This window comes from Euleptes europaea, chromosome 18, assembly GCF_029931775.1.
Source record: "Euleptes europaea isolate rEulEur1 chromosome 18, rEulEur1.hap1, whole genome shotgun sequence".
Lineage (NCBI taxonomy): Eukaryota > Metazoa > Chordata > Lepidosauria > Squamata > Sphaerodactylidae > Euleptes > Euleptes europaea.
The window spans coordinates 9058146-9079605 of NC_079329.1; the positions used below are offsets into that span (position 1 = coordinate 9058146).

The 21460-nt window shown below is 49.0% G+C and overlaps 1 protein-coding gene across 1 annotated transcript; it reads right to left on the reverse strand.

Moving 5' to 3' along the window:
* Positions 1–296: 296 nt before the first annotated feature.
* On the reverse strand, positions 297–20159 carry PRSS53 (serine protease 53). Its single transcript, XM_056864208.1, has 11 exons — positions 20093–20159; positions 14406–14432; positions 12571–12739; positions 11317–11597; positions 10394–10560; positions 9422–9638; positions 8175–8325; positions 7257–7516; positions 6224–6387; positions 3545–3776; positions 297–376 (listed from the first exon to the last, which is right to left on the reverse strand). The coding sequence occupies exons 1-11, from the start codon at positions 20157–20159 to the stop codon at positions 297–299; spliced, it is 1815 nt and encodes a 604-aa protein (XP_056720186.1).
* Between the last annotated feature and the right edge of the window lie 1301 nt (positions 20160–21460).

A 21460-nucleotide genomic window follows, 5' to 3' on the forward strand; every position in this document is an offset into this window, starting at 1 on the left:
CGGAACTCTTTTAAGATCTTGCAGTGCCTTGATTTCATCGGAGATACTATTCCACCATATGGGCCAGGACCAAAAAGGCCCTGGCTGAGGCCAGCCAGACACTCTTTGGGCCGGAGACCACCAGAAGGTTGATATTCGATGATCTAAGGGTCCTCTGGGGAACATACCAGGAGAGGCGGTCCCGCAGATACAAAGGTCCCATGTAAGGCTTTCAAGGTCATAACCAGCACCTTGAACCTGATCCGATACTCCAGCTAGAGTCAGTGCAGCTGACTGAGCACTGGCGCAATATGTTCTCACGGAGAGGTCTCCATAAGAAGTCTCGCCGTGGCGATTTGTACCCGTTGGAGCTTCCAGGTCAGTCTCAAGGGCAGCCCTACATTGAGCGAGTTACGGTAACAGGTTGCAACGGGTAGGCTGTGACTTGCCAACACATGCGTACATGTGAAAGGTGTGGTGTTCATGCGTGTGAAAGGTGTGGTCTGCCTGCCCTTCCAAGTTTGCTCAGTCATCCAGCACAGAGCAAGCCGGGCTGCAGATGGGATGAAATGTAGTGGATGGTCTCTTGCCTCTGGACGTACTAGAAGCAGCTTGTTGATGGGAATCCAGTAGCAGCTGAAACACGCTCTTGTGCTTGCAGAATGCAAGTTGAATTGACTAATGTGCACATAACAGGCTCTGTCCTAACATTAGTGTTAAACCAGGTCAGCTCCAGGCCAGGCCCTGAGGCTGGTTCATTGGGTCTGGTTTTCCCTTGAGAGCAGACAGATCCGGCAGCAGGGTTACGTTGCTGTCAGTGGCTTACAATTCTACCCATCACAACAAGCCTAGGAGGTAGACGGAGAGACTTGTCCCAACCCATCCTCCATGGCAAAGCACAAGTCCAACCTCAGTTTTTCTGTCTGTAAAATGGGGCGGGGAGGGAAAATAACCCGAGCAGCAGTTGGGTCGGGTTTCCCCCCTCCTGTGCTTGGCATAGGAAGGTACCTGATGTCATTTTGGAGAACGTGGCAATCAGGGCTGATAACTGCCCCCACAGATGCAGCTGGTGGCCTCCTAATAATGTTTGAAATTGTAAGGACTAAACCTTGGGCCAAAAACTATGAAGAGCACCTCCCCGGGTGTCCAAAGCATGTGCGCTGGAGAGATGAGCAGCGGCTCTCAAAGCCCCTTTCAGTGGAAGCAGGATGGGAGGAGGAGAAGCAGGATTTCAATCCCACCAAGTCTTTGGTCTCCAGTTTGGTCTTTGCACATCTTGCTATCTGGTTCCTGCTGCTGCTGCTGCAAAAAAAGGCAGATCAAACTCATTTCTCTGTCACTTCTGCGGATGAGATTTTTATCAACTTTATCAACTTTAAAGTGATAGGGGAGGCCGGGAAGAATACCGTTGCAGACCTGCGGAGGCAACAGCCACAGTGTCACGAAGTTCTTTGTTAGCCAGCGTGGCATAGCTGTTAAGAGCAGCCGACTAATCTGGAGAACCAGGTTCGATTCCCCACTCCTCCACATGCAGCTTTCTGGGTGACCTTGGGCTAGTCACACTTCTCCCAACTCAGCCCCACCAACCTCAAGAGGTGCCTGTTATGGGGAGGAGGAGGGAAGGTGATTGTAAGCCGCATTGAGACTCCTTAAAGGTAGAGAAAAGCAGGGTATAAAAACCAGCTCTTCCTGACTTGGGAAGGACACCTGGACTTCTAGAGGGTTTTCTCTCTTGATATGAAATCCAGGGGCCTTTACAGTGCGACTGGCAGAGTCGGACTTGGACTGGGGGGACCTTATCCATTGGGTGGGTTTAAGAAAATCACTGTCTCTCCATCAATGCTGTTCTCACAGAGAATAAAATAATTGGACTACTCAAAAACCAGCGGGGGGACATTTTAACCTTCCAGGACATTCAGTTTCTGACTTAAGAGTAGCAGTTCTCTTACAAAGGGATTTCAAAGGAAGATTAGAAAGAGATACTGCTGAATTACAACTAATAATGATCAAGACAATGCATTCTCCAGGACTGAACAGAGACCTAGGATTCCTGTCTCATTACCAATGCTATTTTCTCCATGCTTACGACTCCTCTGCATGTCACACCTGATCCAAAAATGCCTGCTAATGTCATTTCCCTGGTATTGACATTTACATCCTATTGCTATTGGATGTGTGAATTCACTCTTCTTAAGGATAGATGGACTCACATTCTAGCTGTATCTGAAGAAGTGAGCTGTGGCTCACAAAAGCTCACACCGTGCCAGAGATTTTGTTAGTCTTTAAGGTGCTACTGGACTCTTGCTCTTTTTCTACTGCTACAGACAAACACAGCTACCCATCGTGGACTACTCTGTTGTACACCTCTGATCTCCTTACTCAAGGAGAACAACATTACAAATACATAACAAAGAACTGAGCTATGGTTCCTGCTCAAAACAGCACCATCTCAGCAGGGGAATTATTGCCATTATGGCAATAAAGATTGGACTCCGTTGGGTTTTTTGGAGGCACGTTACATAGGGAAGCCAATAACAAAATCCCGTACAAATAAAGATCTGCATGTAGGCTCAATAAACTTCTAAAGTAGAACAAACAATTCCAACACGCAGCAAATATATTTACACACACTCTATATTTGTCTATACAACATATCTCATATATCCTATAAGGCAGGGTTGGGGAACATCAGGCCCGGGGACCGTTTAAGGCCCGCGAAATCATTTGGTCTGGCCCTTCATGGGTGCTGGCAGATCTCTAGCTCAGAAGGATCTAACACTGGTGATCTGCTCCCTCCCGCAGACAGGAATAGCATCTATTCAAGGCAGATGTGAGTTTGTTCTGCCGAGAAAAGGAATATTTTTTTCCCCTTGCAGAAGAGTCGTTAGCTATGGAGCTGCCACCGGTTGGGTGCCTGCCTGCTTGCCCGTGTGGGGAGAGGGCCATCTGGGGCAGCTGCCTGCTTGGGGCTTGGTCAGCTAATGTTTAAGTTGATAATTTTGTATGGCCCGCGGATGATGTTATAAATATCCAAATGGCCCTTGGCCGAAAAAAGGTTCCCCACCCCTGCTATAAGGCGTTATCCACGGTAATAAAATGAAGGCAGGACGGCATTACTCATCGTTGGTAAGAAGTCCAATAGTATCAGAGTCGGGGCAGGCGGTGAGCATGCGCAAAAAGTCCCGATGCTGCTGGGAGCATCTGTAATGTGGCTGGCAAATAGATTGCCAAGCTCCCGGCGGGGGAAAGAGACAAAGCACCTGGTCAGGATGTCCATCTCCCGAGAAGGGAAAAGGGGAGCTAAGTGAGGTGGCCAAGCTCCTGTTGATAACGTTGAGCCTACGTGCTGATCTTTATTTGTACAGTTTCAGCATAGGGTTTGTTATTCGGTTTTTGCAAATAACAAAACCCCAGCAGGGCGAAAGCATGTGTGGATGTTGGATCACATCCAGAGAGGGATAAGCATGAACTGTGAATATCCAAACAGCTGCTGTGTTTCTACAACTCCAAGAAATAAGCCTCCAATGCCAGGAGGTTCAGGATTCAGTGGGTTTCCCCATCTTACCTCGAGGCCTAATGGCCAGACAGTCACCATCGTCCTTTGCCACTGGAACAGGAGGCAACTGCATGTCGTAGAAAGCGGACCACACACTTTCCATGATCCAGTGCTGGTGGGCCGTGACTGCTGTGTAAACCCCCGGACGTACCACAGTCCCGCAGCCCTTGCCGAAGCTGGAGATGCCCGCCAAAAACCAGGATCCCTTATCGTTGCAAATCAGAGGTTCCCCAACAGTCTTCTAGAGGCCCAAGAGCAGAAAGATTATTCTTTCAGTATGACAGAGGCCAGAAAGTTGATGCCACCAAACTCAGGTGCAAAATTTGTGTGTGTGCATATATAGTTAGATATGTAAAAAATAATACATAAATAATACATTAATCCTTCATAGAGGACTAATATCTAAATCACAACAGGGGAGGGCATGTGGCTCAGTGGTAGAGCATCTGCTTGGCATGCAGAAGGTCCCAGGTTCAATCCCCAGCATCTCCAGTTAAAGGGACAGACAAGTAGATGATGTGAAAGACCTCTGCCTGAGACCCTGGAGAGCTTTGGAGAGGGGCCATGGCTCAGCGATAAGAGCATCTGCTTGGCATGCTGAAGGTCCCAGGTTCAATCCCCAGCATCTCCAGTTAAAGGGACTAGGCAAGGAAGTGATGTGAAAGACCCCTGCCTGAGACCCTGGAGAGCTACTGCCGGTCTGAGTAGACAGTACTGACTTTGATGGACCAAGGGTTTTATTCCGTATAAGGCAGCTTCATGTGTTCATGTGGAGGCTACTTTTCCATAGGAACAGTCAATGCCAATAGTAGCATTTCTTTTCAGTAGTCTTAATGGCAAATACACATAGGGTTTACATTAGCTTCTATATTAAAAGCCAGTAGGGTCACTGAAATGAATGGCTCCTAATGATTTTCAGCCAGAGGCAAGCTATGGTGGGAAAGTAGGATTCTGTTGGGATAAAATAATGTGGTAAGAATTCCCTAAGTCAAAAATGTCATCCTGGGGGCAGAGTGGAATGTAAGGAGAATTCCCAGATTCCATCCGGTTGTCCTGGGGCAGGGGGTGGAGAGAGAGATAGGAGAACAGGCAGATAAAGCCAACCAGTTTCTCAGTGGAATTTCTCTGGGTAGCATAAAATGCCAGGACCGTTCACATTTAAAGTTGATGCAGCTGAGGAATAATACAGGCTGAGTATCCCTTATCTGGACGGCTTGGAACCAGAAGTGGTCCGTATTTCGGATCTTATTGTGGAATATTTTGGAATTTTTGCATATACATAATGAGATATCTTGGGGATGGGACCCAAGTCTAAGCATGAAATTCATTCATGTTTTAGATATACTTTATAAGCACAGCCTGGATGTAATTTTAAGCAATATTTGTAATGATTTTGTGTCCATTGGACCGTCAGTGGCACTGCTGAGGGTCTGTGAGTAACGCCTGCATGCTGGCTCAAAAGGTCCGGTTTTCTGATCAGTCCGGATATCGGATGTCTAGATAAGGGATACTCAACCTGTAATTTGCAGATAAAATGTCAGCACCACAGAACGTCTGGACAGCTCCACAGGGCTTCTTCTCTACCCATTGGCTTGGGAAAGGAGGCGGAAGCTGGAGGAGGGACTTGAGGTCCTCCTTCCCAGGTAACCCTCAAAATAGAGGCTAGGAAGATGAGCTTTTTTGTCAGCTTCCCCCTTGGTGGGTTTAGCCCACCTGGCAGGGCAGGAATATCAAGACAGAGAATCCCTGTAACTTTTGCTTTCTATAGAAAGTGTGCTTGAATTTGGTTGTCTGTTTTTGCCTTTCCCCATCTCTCTCTGCATGCGTTCAGAATGAACTTGGAAAAACTGGATCCTAGCCTTTGTCTTGCTGGAGCCAGGAAGTCCAGGGTCGCTACACAGAGGCTGGCAACGGGAAACCACCTCTGTTTTGTCTGTTGCCTGGAAAACCCTACGGGTTGTCCTAGGTCGACTGCAACTCGATGGCATTTTCCGCCCACATATCCACATGGGCTTTCAGCCAGGAGACTTTCAGGAATGCAGGAACAAGAAGGAGTTTAGTTAGGACTCAACCTATGAGAGCCAGCGTGGTGTAGTGGTTAAGAGCAGTGGTATGGGGTGGTGGATTCTGATCTGGAGCACCGGGTTTGATTCCCCACTCCTCCACATGGGCGGCGGAGGCGAATGGTGAACTGGGTTTGCTTCCCCACTCCTCCACATGAAGCCAGCTGGGTGACCTTGGGCCAGTCACAATCTCTCAGCCCCACCTACCTCACAGGGTGTCTGTTGCGGGGAGGGGAAGGGAAGGTGATTGTAAGCCGGTTTGAGTCTCCCTTAAGTGGTAGAGAAAGTCGGCATATAAAAACCAACTCTTCTTCCCTGTGCACACAGATGGGGTCCCACTGTAGGGTATCATGAGGCAGCTGCCACAGGAAGCACCATCAGATGCAACCGAGTGGGAAGCAGACATATGGGGCACAAGGGCAGAAACCACTGGGAAATTCTCCTGCGTATTCACCAGTGAGAGGTCTGGGAAAGCTCACAGTCAGTAGGGCTTGCAAAGGAGAACCCCCAGACGAATTGGGAACCTATGAGAATTAGCAGAAGAGATGTTCCATTCTCAAGCGAGGCTCATGAAAGACCACCCCCTGCCCTCTTCCTGTCACCTGATTGGCTGATGGCTTCTTACCTCACAACGCATGGTGCTCTTATGGGGCGTCGCACACAGCATCTGGGAGGTGATGGCGATCTCGTGCCCGAACTCGCTGGTCAAGTTGTGGCGGCAGTTACACGCTCGGGGGCCAAGGATTTTCACCTCCACACCCCCTAGGGTACCCTGTGGGTGGTTCTCATCTGGACAAACATGGGAAAATATCTTTGGTTAGTGGGAGTAGCTCCAAATCCTGCCACCGCTTAAGCCCTGGGGACTTCCTTGCCGCTGATCCTTTTCTTCTGAAGCATCAGGGACTTCCACAACAGGAGGCAGAATGGGTACAGAGGACACACGTCCAAAAGAGAAGGGGGGTTAATGGGATGAGCTGTTGCTCAGATCTAACTAAGTGACCATATTTGGACTGGTAATATCTCCCAAGGCCAAGCTGTATATTTTTGGTATGTAATCTATTGTTGAAGAGTGGTAAGCTGCAGTCAAAAGCTCTGCTCATGACCTGAGTTCAATCCCGACGGGAGTCAGTTTCAGGTAGCCGACTCAAGGTTGACTCAGCCTTCCATCCTTCCGAGGTCGGTACACATGAACGCACATGAAGCTGCCTTATACTGAATCCTATCCCTTGGTCCATCAAAGTATTGTCAGACCAGCAGCGGCTCTCCAGGGTCTCAGGCAGAGGTCTTTCCCATAACCTACTTGCCTAGTCCCCTTTAACTGGAGATGCCGGGGATTGAACCTGGGACCTTCTGCATGCCAAGCAGATGCTCTACCACTGAGCCACTGGGGGCAAAGTGTAGATGACTGGGGAAGGCACTGGCAAACCACCCCATAAACATAGTCTGCCTAGTAAACATCAGGATGTGACGTCACCCCATGGGTTAGGAATGACCTGGTGCTTTCATAGGGGACTGCCTTTACCTTTATTGTTATCCAATACACTACCAACAACTCAATTGCATGAATCAACTTAGTGGGATGGATGCATTCCAGGACTGAATCTGGAACCCCCCAGAAAGGGAATGCCCACGTACTTTCCCATCCCCACTCCACGTACCGATTGTCCGTCCCCGTGTCCAACAGGTAGAGCCAAACGGGAACTTGTGGGTTTCATACGGGGTGCAGATAGCCCGGATGCGGTCGTTGAATTCTACGGGGTGGTCCAGCATGGCGGCCGCAATGTCATCACCTTCAGTCACGTTGATGTAGGCGCCGTGAAGGATGATGTGCTGGAGGGTCCTCCTTGCTTGCCACCCACGTTTTAACCCTATCTCTTTCTCACCCAGCAGCACCTTCCAGGCTGCTGGTTCCTGGCGCCTGCAAGAGAGAGGCAAAGTCATGACACAAATGTCATACATACCCAAGCTTTACTTTGAATCATAGAATCATAGAGTTGAAAGGGGCTATACATCATCTAGGCCAACCCCCTAGAATCATAGAATCATAGAGTTGCAAGGCACCATACAGGCCATCTAGTCCAACCACCTGCTTAAAGCAGGATCAGCCTAGAGCACCCCTGACAAGTGCTTGTCCAGCCTCTGCTTACAGACTGCCAGTGAGGGGGAGCTTGCCACCTCCCTAGGTAGCTGATTCCACTGTCAAACAACTCTTCCTGTAAAAAAAAAATCCTAATATCCAGCCGGCACCTTTCCACCTGTCATTTAAACCCATTATTGCAAGTCCTCTCCTCCGCTGCCGACAGGAACAGCTCCCTGCCCTCCTCTAAGTGACAGCCCTTCAAATACTTAAAGAGAACAATCATGTCCCCCTTCAACCTACTCCAGACTAACCATTCCCAACTCCCTGCTCAATGCAGGATCAGCCCTAGAGCATCCCTGACAAAGTGTTTGATTTAATTCAAAGTAGCAACATTTGGCTTTTCTTGGTACTGAGTCAGGATTTTAGCACCAGAGTGGCACGACTGGTGGTAGTTACCCATCATGCTTCATTTCCCCGCCCGGCTGCCTTTGCTTACCCAATGAAACACTGAGCAGCTGTCACGATCCATTTTTCCGAGATCAAGGTGCCTCCGCAGGCATGCTGGCCCTGGTACTGCAGGCTCACATACCACGGCCAGAGTCCCTCCGCACCCGAGCCAGGTGTGTCTCGCTTCAGCTTCCCACAGCCTGGAGAACAGTATAAAATATGATGTCAACCCCCACTACTCCCCGCAGCCAACCAGATCCCATTAAATTGGGATTAGAACCCAAACCCATCAAGTTACAAACGGGGAGAAGGGATTTGCTTCATATGGGCTTGACTACTGTATGGGGGCTTTACATGGGGCATCCCTTGAAGGCGAGCCAGAAGTTCCAGCTGGGGCGAAATGATGCAGCCGGTCTCGTGCTGAATGTCAGGAAACAGGCTTTGTTTGTTCAGCCGCACTGGTTTGCTGTTCGGTTTCAGGCGTGCGCTAGTTCCTTTTTAAGTGCTTCAAAATGCTAGGGGTCGATATCGGGACTGTCCCTCCCCATATCAATATTCCCATCACCCCCTTCATGTGTCAGATTAGGCAATTTCAGTTATCTGCTGTCTGTGCAATACAAATGTCTGCCACTAGGGGTAGAAACGCTACCGCTAAAGCTTGTGATTTGGGGAAACATCTGGGATTTCTTCCTAGAGTGTCTTTTCCATATGGCTGTTAATTTTCTAGTAATGTTTCCTTTTAAAAATCTATTCTTATTCCTTTTATAATCCCCCCCCCCATTCTTCTACCAACTGCTTTTAACACATTCTGGAAAAAATGGGAATATGTTACAAAAATGGTGTAATTTGGCATAGAACCATGAATCCACAATCCAAAGTGGTGTAGTGGTTAAGAGCGGTGGTTTGGAGTGGTGGGTTCTGATCTGGAGAACCGGGTTTGATTCCCCACTCCTCCACATGAACTGCAGAGGCTAACCTGGTGACCTGGATTGGTTTCCCCACTCCTACACACAAAGCCAGCTGGGTGACCTTGGGCTAGTCACAGCTCTGTTAGAGCTCTCTCAGCTCCGCCTACCTCACAGGGTGTGTGTTCGGGGAGGAGAAGGGAAGGCAATTGTAGGCCGGTTTGAGTCTCCCTTGGTAGAGAAAGTCGGCATATAAAAACCAACTCTACTTCTTCTTCCTCTGCCCCCTCTGCCTTTCTCTGACCATGAAAGAAGGTGTCTGGGTTCCCCGCTTGACACTTGGACTATTAAAGATCACCGAATATAAATACGCATTGATAAAGAACTGTACCTGTACACAAGTACTTGTCGGTTGTATTGGGCCGGGGCTCTGTCTGGTTAGCGAAGGTAGCCCCGTTGACATGGCTCTGGATCCAGTCAGCATAAGCCTTGGTCTCTGTCAGGATGATGGGCCCGTGAAGGCTTTCACAGCCCATGGAGAAACTCATGATCCCCGCCTGGAACCACCGGCCGTCCTCCAAGCAAACCAGCGGGCCGCCTGAATCCCCCTGGGGCAAAAAGAGAGGCTTTATACCATTTTGTGTACCCTGGTACAGCTGCTGGCCAATCAGTCCTTTCTTAGGAGCAGGGCTGCCAACTCCAGATTGGGAAATTGCTGGAGAATTGGGGTATGGATAGGGTTGCCAGGTCCCTCTTCACCATCGGCAGGAGGATTTTGGGGTGGAGCCTGAGGAGGGCGGGGTTTGGGGAGGGGAGGGACTTCAATGCCATGGAGTCCAATGGCCAAAGCAGCCATTTTCTCCAGGGGAACTGATTTCTATAGGCTGGAGATCAGTTGTAATAGCAGGGGATCTCCAGCTAGTACCTGGAGGTTGGCAGCCCTAGGTATGGAGCCTGGAGAGAGCGGGGTTTGGGGAGGGGAGGGACCTCAGCAGGCTTTAATGCCGTAGAGTCCACCTAATCCAACGCAGCCATTCTCTCTCAGGAGAACTGATCTCTGTAGTCTAGCGAGCAGCTGTAATTTTGGGAGATCTCCAGGCCACACCTGGAGGTTGGCAAGTACTCAGGAGCCCTGCAGCACCACCTCTTCTCCACTGGAAACCTTTCCCAATCCCCTCCAGATCCTTTCACTAGGCACTGCCTACATCCCTGCAGCCATAAGGACTAGAAACATGGGAGGGGGGGAATTAAAAAGGAAATAAAGTTTTGTTGGTTTGCTCTAGCTGCGAACACACCTGTGTAAAGCACCAGACACACTTCTCCCTCCTTTAACAGACCCACAAAAGGTTTTCCCCCCACTGACCTTGCAGGGCCCCCTCTTGCTGTCAGGGGTCATGGCACAAATCATGCGTGGCAAAGCAGGCCGGGCAATCTTCCTGTCCCGCAGGTTGTTGAAAATGCAGTTGCAGGTGTCTCTCGACAACAGGTCCAGGGTCATCTCCTGGAGATGCATGGGGTCTGACAGAGAAGCTGGAAGAAGGGGGGAAGGGGAAGGCAAAGAATGTACTAAATCAGTACATGCAAAAGAAGCCCTCTTTTCCTACTAGTTTACTTCTCTATTGATTTGGGAGGAGGAGTCTCCTAGGGTTGCCAACCTCCAGGTACTAGCTGGGGATCTCCTGCTACGACAACTGATCTCCAGCCGAAAGAGATCAGTTCACCTGGAGAAAATGGCCGCTTTGGCAATTGGACTCTATGGCATTGGCGTTCCAGTGTTTCGTCACAAAGACAGTGGAAACAGTTTTTCTGTAAGCTAGAACAACACTGACTCCTTCTTGAATAGGAAAAAGAGTCTCTTGCCCAGGCTTGTCCAGCTTAAAGGAAATCAAGCCTCTAAATGGCTTTACAAAGAACTTCAAATAGGAAAATTCTACAAATTCATCTGTTCCATATGTTCTTATATGCTTCTATATGGCCTATAAGTAAAGGGCTGTGACACTTCCCTCCCCGAACCCCACCCTCCTCAGGCTCCAACCCAAAACCTCCCGCCGGTGGCAAAGAGGGACCTGGCAACCTTAGGGTCTCAGCTTGGAGCTTCTGGGAACACTGCCTTGCATTTTACTGCTCAGCAAAGGTCGAAGCCTTCCTCCAACCCCGGGGGATGCCTCAAACTTGACTGGGTAGAATGGTAGAAGCTGAGCTGCTGAATCAGATTCCCAAGATCCCGCAAAATAACCATACAGATTGGGGAGCCCCCCCCCCCAACTGCACCGCTTTCTCACTCACTGTTCATGCCGATGTCACCCCAGCCGGTGACCCAGCATTGGGTCCCAAAGGCGAACTGGTGATCGGCGTGCGGCAGGCAGATGGGCGAGATATCCCGGCTGAACCACACGGGCAGCGCCAGGCGCACCAGGGCGATGTCGTAGCCTTTCTTGTAGTCGGCGTAGTTCTCGTGGACGATGATCTCCGCCACGTCGCGTTCCTCCCCCCTGAACTGGTCGCCGGTCAGTTGCAGACGGCCCAGAACCACCTTCCAGTCTGCAGGGACTATTTTGTATCCCACCCTGTAGGGGGCAAAACAGAGAGAGTGAGAAAGGAACATTTTTATTCCTCCCGCTGATCAACTTAAGACATGCCAGGGCAAGCCATAGAGAGCACCAGGTGCGAGACAGATGGGCAGAGCCTCCGTTTCAACTCCGCTCCATCCTTCACCTCGTGTAGCTCCTTCACTACCAGCCAGCCATTCCTAGGAGCCTTATTTTCCCTCTCTAGGTACCATTTTGATTACATGGTTTTTCTGGCTGTGAAAGAGGGCAGTTGTTCTCTCCTAGGCAGGTGTGGGAACTGTGAAGTCCCTGATTCAAATGCTGCCTCAATTATGAACACGCTAAGTATCCTCTGCTTCCCCATGTGGGGAATAATAATGCTATCCTGAATGAATATTGTAATAATCTTGTTTTGGGTGGGCGGGGAAGCTCCAAATATCATGACCAATAACGACATTTGACATAGATTTCCATTTGGACAGCCTACTTTACAAGGCTAGCCATGCCCAGGATGGCATACATGATTCTCCCTTCTCCTTTCATCTTCACAACAATTCTGGGAGGTAGGTAAGGCCGAGAGAGAGTGATATTACCCAGCAGTTTTCTCTCTCCCCCCCCCAATTCCTTTTAGGGAGATCCGTTTTATTTTTGGTTTTGAAAATGCTTTTTGACCCAGCACTTGAGTTTCTACTTCTAAGCACTACAGCCAATCACAAAGTGGCATTTCAAGGGGCGGGGACTCCAACGCTTCTTGTTCTGAGCTTGGAGACTGCTGGTGCACAGCTTCGCGAGAAGAAAGCGTGGGTCCGGGGAGCAACAAACCTTGGGTAAAGCTCCCATGCATAAGCGACCCTTGATCGGCCCCTGGTGTTTGGAGTGGGTTGGGCCGCAGATGAGAAAAAGGTGGGAAGGGGAGAAGCAGTGAGAAACTGGGCCGGATGGACTCCTTCTAAGAGGCAATGCCCAGGAAAGGCAGGCGAAATTGACTTACTCATAAAAGCAGTGACCGGCGGTCAGGATCCACCTATGACCGATGACACTTCCACCACAAATATGCTGTCCACGGTGCTGGATGCTCACTTGCCAAGTCCACTCCCCTCTCTGGGCATTCACGCCACCCGCCACCCGGACAATTGTCTTCTGTTTGCCACAGGATAGACCTGGAGAGAAAAGAAGATCAGAAGCATCTTTACCTACGGTCTTAAAACAGGGTTAATGGTTTTGCCTGGAGAGGCTGCATTTGCGTGAAGGACCGTAGAGAATCCCTCAAGAGAGAATTTACAGGCCACCACCCCCTCCAAACTAAATTGGCCAGGATTCCCCAGGGGGAAGCCAGGATAGTTAAACTGTGTGTGTGTGTGTGTTAAGTGCCGTCAAGTCGCTTCCGACTCATGGAGACCCTATGAATCAAAATCCTCAGCCTTGCTCAGATCTTGCAAATTGAAGGCTGTGGCTTCCTTTATTGAGTCAATCCATCTCTTGTTGGGTCTTCTTCTTTTTCTGCTGCCCTCAACTTTTCCTAGCATGACTGTCTTTTCTAGTGACTCTTGTCTTCTCATAATGTGACCAAAATACAGATGTAAGTTTTAACAATCTTTCCCAGAATCTCATCTTTGGGTTCCCATGAGCACGTGAAGCTGCCTTCTACTGAATTAGACCCTTGGTCCATCAAAGTCAGTATTGTCTACTCAGACTGGCAGCGACTCTCCAGGGTCTCAGGCAGAGGTCTTTCACATCATCTACTTGCCTAGTCCCTTTAACTGGAGATGCTGGGGATTAAACCTGGGACCTTCCGCATGCCAAGCAGGTGCTGTACCACTGAGCCCTTCCCCTGACATCTGAAGCGAGGCCTTCTCAGTTGTGGCCCCATGCTCCTAGATTGTCCCTCTCCTCTTCTGCCTGAGGTCCAGCTTCATCACCGGCCTTCATTTGCCAGGGATAAAACTTTTCTGTCAAGCTGTTCGTTGGGTCCTGTTTAATTTCAGGCTGCTGGGCTTTTTGCTGATCTTAATTCTAATGTGTTTCTAATGTGATTTTCATTTCTTGTTGATTGCTTTTATTGACAGGATTGAATTGCTATTAGCCACTTTAAGCCAATTTGGAAGAGCAGGGTACAAATAATTTTTGGAGTAACCCCCTTAGCCTGGGTGCTCAGTGGTCATGAAGTCTTAAGTACACTTAACAAGCTTTCGTTTCACATTCATTGCTGATCCTACCATCTCCCTTTCTAGTCTTACCTGCTGTTGAAATTCAGATTATAAACTCCTTGGAGCAAGTCCCTGCCTTTGTTTAGGCCTGGGAAATTTTGTAAAATGTTCATTGTGTTCATATATGTGGTGACTGAGCTCCGTGCTCAACTACTTCACAAGGCAAAGCAAAGTCCCAAAATATATTGGCACCTGCCTCTCTGAAAGATGTTCAAAGGGTTTCAGCTGCAATTGCATATTTTATTATCCTGGCTAGCAGGACAAGAAGAGTTGGTTTTTATATGCCAATGTTCTCTACCTTTTAAGGAGAATCAAACTGGCTTACAACCTCCTTCCCTTCCTCTCCCCACAACAGACACCTTGAGATGTAGGCAAGGCTGAGACAGCTCAAAGAGTGCCCAAGGTTACCCAGCTGGCTTCATGTGGAGGACTGGGGAAAACCAACCCGGTTCACCAGATTAGAGTCCACCGCTCATGTGGAGGAGTGGGGGATCAAACCTGGTTCTCCAGGTCAGAGTCCTCCACTCTTAACCACTACACCACGTTGACTAGACTGTTTAGTGAATGAAGGTTTGAAAAAGGAAAAACCAGGGAGATCTGTCCAATTCAAAGTACATACCTGCTGCATTTGATCTTAGAGGAAGACCTGGGTAAAAGAGAAAAATAGTTCAGAATGATTACGTTTCCGCTTGTCTCACTTCTGCATGTTATGCAAAGTGGGAAAGAATGCAAACACTGCTGACGGTGGACGCACAAAGGCTGAGCAGTGCAATCCTTGACAGATTTGCATAATTCTAAAGCAGTTGAGGTCAACACCACAGGGGGCATCTCTGGTTAGGACGGCGCCACAGGTCACTGTGTTGAGATGCTTCTGCACTGAAATTCTGCGCTTGCGTTCACTTAAGATAAAAATCTCTTGTCCTTAGGAGTTTTTCACACTCATTTTATTCTTCGTATAGGACTAGAGTTGCCAAATGCTTGGGGAGGGGGCAGATTTCCTGTCCCTTTAACAGAGGCTTAACGGGTTATTACTTGCCAGGTATGCTGGTTTACCTCTGAAAAGCTTCAGCTGCCCATTTCCAACATGAAGCCCCTGTTAAAGGGGCAGGACATCTTTCTCCAGGCCTGTTAGCCGCCCTAATGAATCTGGTTTTGATCCCTTCCCTGCTTTCATATGTTCCAACTGCCCCTGTTTACCAGGGGCAGCCCCTGTTTTCTGGTCCCGGTCCCAGGTAAGTCTGTGTCCTGTTTTGGCCTGGGTCAGATGTTGCTAAAGTGACTTGCTAGAATGGTCCTTCTTCTACCCTCTTCACCGAAAACACACACAAACCCACAAAGCGGCCTTATTCTGAGTCAGATTGTTGGTCTCTAAAGCACTTTCTTAAAAGGACTGCGTAGAGTCCAGCCTTCCACAGGCTGTCAAGGCTCATTTTGAACTGGCTTGGGAGATTTCTGGAGATTTGTGGCTGGGGAAGGTGGAACTGGTGTGGGGAGGGGGCAGAGCTCAGCAGGAATGTGATGTCACTCTAGGACTTCCATGTTTCTTAGACTCTGTGCTATACGACAGAGTCTGCTCTCCCGGACTGCCATTTCCTCCAGGGGAGCTGTTATCTATTGCCTGGAGATCAGTTATAATTAGGATTGCCAGGGGTTTGGGGAAGGGAGGGACTCCAATGCCATAGAGTCCAATTGCCAAAGCGGCCATTTTCTCCAGGGGAACTGATCTCTACCGGCTGGAGATCAGTTGTAATAGCAGGAGATCTCCAGCTAGTACCTGGAGGTTAACAGTAGCAAGGACTCAAAACCACTGTAAATACAATAATGTAGGAAAAAAACAGGGTAGGCTCAAGAATATCAAAAACTGTATTCAAAGTTATGACAAGTGCAAGACAAAAACAATTTCAGTGTAACATACATATTTACAAAAATGAATATGAACAGCACTAGCTACAGCAAGCACATTGGCTATCTTCAAGAAGACGTGAAGCAAAATCCACTAAGGGTAGGTGATACTGATGTCAATTTCCAAGATACACAATCCTGCCACAATCCTGCCGCTGCCGGAGAACGGACAAGTAGCAAGACGAAGTGGAGGAAACACTTTTCCGGATATTTTTTGCGCTTTCACGATATATAGCTTCATCAGCCTCAAAGAATAGGAAGAAACCCCCCATGGATATTATCAGAGTTTGCCTGGGAGAATTATCAATTCACTAAATCAATTCTTGATTTAGACTTAACTTCTTTCATTTTCTTTTGCTATTTTTATTTTGTTTTCGACGAGGTATTTTAGGCTCCCACAAAAACGGGGCTGCAAATCTATGGAGAGCTCCAGCTAGTACCCGGAGGTTGGCAGCCCTAGTTATAATTCCAGGAGACCTAAAGGCTCCACCTTGTGGCTGGTAACCCCAGCAGTCCATTCTACCACCTCAAATCTGGGCCACCTCCTTCCCCTTCCTGTGTGAACTGGGCCAAATATCCAAGAAACTGTGCTTAGTTGGGTGATGATAGTCCTTCTCCCGTCAATGCACTTCCCCCATCCCACCCCGGGCCTTCTCAGTCAAGGAACTATTGCATAATCGCCAGAGAAAGTCTTGATGAGCAGAGCTCTCTAGCAAACAGTGATTCAGCGCCTCTTCCCCAGGTCAAACCATTCTGCAGAGACTAATTTCCCCCAGTGCCTCCAAGAAAGAGGAAACCACCATGCCCGTTTTATTTGGAACGGGAAACCAACAGGCCCAGGCCGATGCATACGGTCAACATCCTTAATTTGCTACCGCGCCCAGGTTCTGTCTCTGTCTCACCATTTGCCTTTCCCCCCTGCTACCCTGCTTTGAACAGTTGCCCGATCTGGCCGGTCGCAAAGAAGGGATAGGATTTTCCTTAGCCTCCTTTTTTTCGCCAAGACCTACAGAAGCTGGAGGGGGGAAGAACCTCTCTTCTAAAGATCGGTGCCAACACAGAGCAATTAGTCTGGTACACGAGTCCAGATGGTTGACGCCTTTTGATCACACCCTGTTACTGTTCTGTCCTAAGAACAAAACCTCGGGATTTCGACCCCTCCTGTCTAGGGACTTCTTACTAGGCTGAAAACAGGTTCAATGAGCTGTCTGCAGAATCTAGGCTGCACACCTAGGGATGCCAGTCAGCAGGCCTCAAAGCTCTTCCTGTGTGAGGACCGGTGGCGGCAGCAAGGTTGGCAAAGGGCACTCTGCACATGTTCAGAGGAAAGACGATCCTTTCAGTATGACAGATTCCAGAAAGTTGATGCCACCGAACTCGGGTGCAAAATTTGTGTGTGTGCGTATATAAGTAGGAAATAATATCTTCATAAAGGACTAATATCTAAATCACAACAGGGGAGGGCTTATGGCTCAGTAGTAGAGCATCTGCTTGGCATGCAGAAGGACCCAGGTTCAATCCCCGGCACCTCCAGGTAAAGGGACTAGGCAGGTAGGTCATGTTAAAGACCCTGTGCCTGAGACCCTGGAGAGCTCCTGCCATTTTTAATCGTCATGAAACGCATTCCCATCTGGTATTTGGAGCAAGTTCTACGGCTAATGCAGGGATCATTGTCTCTAGGATAGGGGTGTCAAACTCAGTTGTTATGAGGACCAGATATGACATAAATGTCACTTGGTCGGGCCGGGCCATGCCTCGCCAGCCCAGATTTAGAGGTGCGGGGCTGCCTTGGCTGGCTCATGGGCCAGATAAGAGCTCTCAAGGGGCCGGATCCGGCCCAGGGACCTTATGTTTGACACCCCCATTCTAGGACCTTTTTCGAGGGGGAAGGATGGATTCGCCTTTTGAAAAAGTCCTGTTTCTATTATTTTGACAGATAGCTCACAGGTTACTGAACTGTGGGTTTCTTCTCATCCTCAGGGATTTTCCAATAAAAAAGGGTTTTGGTAAGGTTGTCAAACTCCAGGTGGGGCTTGGGGATGTGAAATTATAACTGATCTCCAAGACTGCACAGATCAGTTCCCCTGGAGAAACTGTAAGCTTGCCATCCTCCAGGCTGGCAGGTGTTCAGCCTCGACTCTGAAGACAGCTCCTTTAACCTGTTTTCAACCTAGTCAGAAGTCCCTAAACAGGAGGGGTGGAAATCCTGAGGTTCTGTCCCCAGGACAGAACAGCAACGGGGTGTGATCAAAGGCGGCAACCCGTCCGGACTCATGTACAAGACTAATTGCACTGTGTAGGCACCGATCTTTAGAGAAGGAGAGGCTCTCCTCCCTTCAAGCTTCTGTACGTCTTGGCAAGAAATGGAGATCTCCTGGAATTGCCTTTGATATCCAGAAAACAAAGATTAGTCCCCCCAGGGAGAAAATGGTCGTAATGATTTCTATCTGTTCTTTCTACACAGTTAAGCTAGAAAGAGGGACCTTCTGAACTGCGTTGCTGTATAAGGAAGCAGGGCCGCTGCCCCTGATAAACTTCTGCCTGCCCATTTCCTCCTGCCTCTGCCCCTGTGCTTGGAGTTCATATGAATCAGAGGAGGGGCAGCCCCTAACACCAGCTGTCCCAGTGCCTCCGGTCTATTGTGTCACAGAGATCTGAAGGGAAGTGTTTCCTTCTTATGACCCCCCTCCTCCCTCCCGGTTTCCAACTTTTTAACCAGCCCCGGCCTGCTCCTGTGCTTTTAACAACAACTTGATCGCAGGCGTTAGCGAGTGATCATGCTGATCTCGGGGGCCTGGGGTAAAGTTCCATCATGCTGGTTGCTGGAGAGAAGGCACAAGAGCAGGTCAGGGTGAGTTTCTTTTTGGTCAGTTGGCAACCCTACTCCCCGCACAAACTCAACATCATATAACCAGGGCTTAATTACTTGAAGAGAGGAAGAGATGGGCTAGATTCGAGTCCAGTAGCGCCTTAGAAACCAACAAGATTTTGCGGGTCAAGCTTTCGAGAGTGAAAGCTCCCTTTGTCAGACACAACAAGAGAGAGATGCATCTGCCAGAGTTTTGAAGAAGAAGAAGAAGAGTTGGTTTTTATATGCCGACTTTCTCTACCACTTAAGGAAGAATCAAACTGGCTTACAATCACCTTCTCTTCCCCTCCCCGCAACAGACATCCTGGGAGGTAGGTGGGGTTGAGAAAGCTCTAAGAGAGCTGTGACTGGCCCAAGGTCACCCAGCTGGCTTCGTGTGGAGGAGTGGGGAAACCAACCCGGTTCACCAGAGTAGAGTCCACTGCTCCAAACCATCACTCTTAACCAGAGGGGTGTGTGTGTGTGTGTGTGTATGTCTCCAGTAGCAGGTGTTAGCAGGAACTGATTTCCTCCACATCCAACAGCTACCGGAAGAGAAGACCACTGAGCATGCATAGAGTGCCTTTCCCTCATATTTGGAGCACCAGCTAGCCTTGAGATAAAGAACCAGCCTTCCCGTTTGAAGGATGTGGCTGGCAGGAACATTTCAAGACCGGGGTCCTCTCATTTGCGGGGCGAAGAGCTGCTTCCATGCCAAAATCCAGAGGGTAGCTGCATTGGTCTGTTATAGCAAGAATAAAGAGGAGTCTTGGACACCTTCAAAACATTCACTGCTGCATAAGCTTTTTTTGGGGGGGAGGGGCCGTGGCTCAGTAGTAAAGCATCTGCTTGACATGCAGAAGGTCTCAGGTTCACTCCCCGGCACCTCCAGTTAAAGGGACTAGGCAAGTACATGATGTGAAAAACCTCTGCCTGAGACCCTGGAGAGCCGCTGCCAGTCTAAGTAGACAAATCGGACTTTGATGGACCAAGGGTCCGATTCAGTACAAGGCAGCTTCATGTGTTCATGTGTTTTTAAATTGCAGCCCACTTCAAAGATCTGTTCTCCTGCCCCTCAAAAGCTTATGATGGAATGAAAGTTTTGAAGGTGCCCACATTATGGAAGCAACATTCTCTCTCCTTTTCCATCTGTCGCTCTACTTCAAATGTCCAACTGTCCATCTCCCACTTATTTCATGCCTTTCCGCCTGCCTCTGCACCCTGGTTGGCCACTTTGTGAACAGACTGCTGGACTTTATGGGCCTTGGTCTGATCCAGCAGGGCTTCACTTAGGTTCTTCTGTTCATCCATCCATCCATCCATCCATCCTATCTTTCTCTTGGCCACCATCTCTCTCTTGGTCTCTTATAGTTCAGTCCTAACAGAGTTTGTGGATTTCCATCAGGCACTCAGACTGGAGTAATTCTGCAGAGGATGGCAACGGCCCCAACCTCTACCTAGCCAGCAGTTTACTCATCATCCCGCCCATAAGTCCAGCCCCACCACATGCTCCTCCATGGAGCCCTCCACACTCAGCAGACCCTGTGGAAACTCACCCATCACGACCAGCATCAACAGCACCGCAGCGCTGGCAAATGCTCCGCTGTTCCTTTGTCCTCCCATCCTAGCAGACTTTCTCTTTGCATCTGCCAGCTCCCTGGCAACCTAGGTTTATATGCCTCCCGTGCCCGTTACAGGAGGAGGCGCTCTGGGGTCACTCCGCCCTGCCACACCTCACCAATCTTGCACAATGTGGCATTTTTCTGGATGTGTAAGAACTTGCCGTTAGTCATTGCTGGGACTCGATACGCTTTGACAATGTATTGGCAACATTGGTCCAGCTGACCTGACAGGAGGCAGGAAAAAAATGGATTTATGGCTGTTTTGCCACCTGCTTTCTTGGCACTGTCAGAGAGGATTCGGGCTGGATGTTTTACGTACAGGGAAGGCAGGGGAGACTAAGAAGAGAGATACAACATTTTGCATTATTATTCATAATAAAGCATCCATGTACTATAGATGCTTTACATACATACCTTCTATAGTTCATGAGAGGGAGGGCATCTTGGCCATCTTCTGGGCATGGAATAGGGGGTCGCTGGGGTGTGTGTGAGCGAGGTAGTTGTGAATTTCCTGCATTGTGCAGGGGGTTGGACTAGATGACCCTGGTGGTCGCTTCCAACTCTATGATTCTATATACAGATAAGGACACATGATCATATACATCTTCATGCTCCAAAATCCCAAGTTTCGGAGCCAGCCCACAGCAATTATATCTGGCCTTTCATGGCTCTTTCTTTTTTCTTTTTTCTTTTGCTGTTAAATCACAGCTGACTTATGGTGAGATGCTTTGGAGGGTGGACTCTACGGCATTGTACCCCACTGAGGTCCCTGTCTTCCCCAGGCTCCACCCCAAAATCTCCAGGAGTTTCCCAACCTGGATCTGGCAACCCTACCCCCCCATCCCCCACCGGTAGCTGGCAACCCTGCTATGATGCTGTAATGCCCACACTCTCTACAATGGGTAAGTTCCTACTGCTTGTTAGCACTAACTGTATTATGGAGCCTGGCCACTGGTGTCAGTTTATTGGGAAAATACACTCCCAGGCTTTACTCTGCCTGAGAATATCGAATTTGGCCATCGCTGCATTGTTGATGGTACAGTCACTAGCCAATAGAGGCTGAGCTTCCCAGATGTGATATAGAGGAAGAACAAGCAGAAGAGTCTCTGGCTTCCATGGGCCAAGATGTCCACATTGTAGAAAGAGGCGGATAAGACAGAAGCATTGAGGGAAGGAAGGGGAGAAGGAGCACCAGTAGGCAAAGTGAAGTCTAAACAATGAAGTCTGCAATGTAGGATAGGGGAACATCCAGAGGCAATAGAGGAAGAGATAGTCCCTCTTTCTCACTCAATAATGCCACAT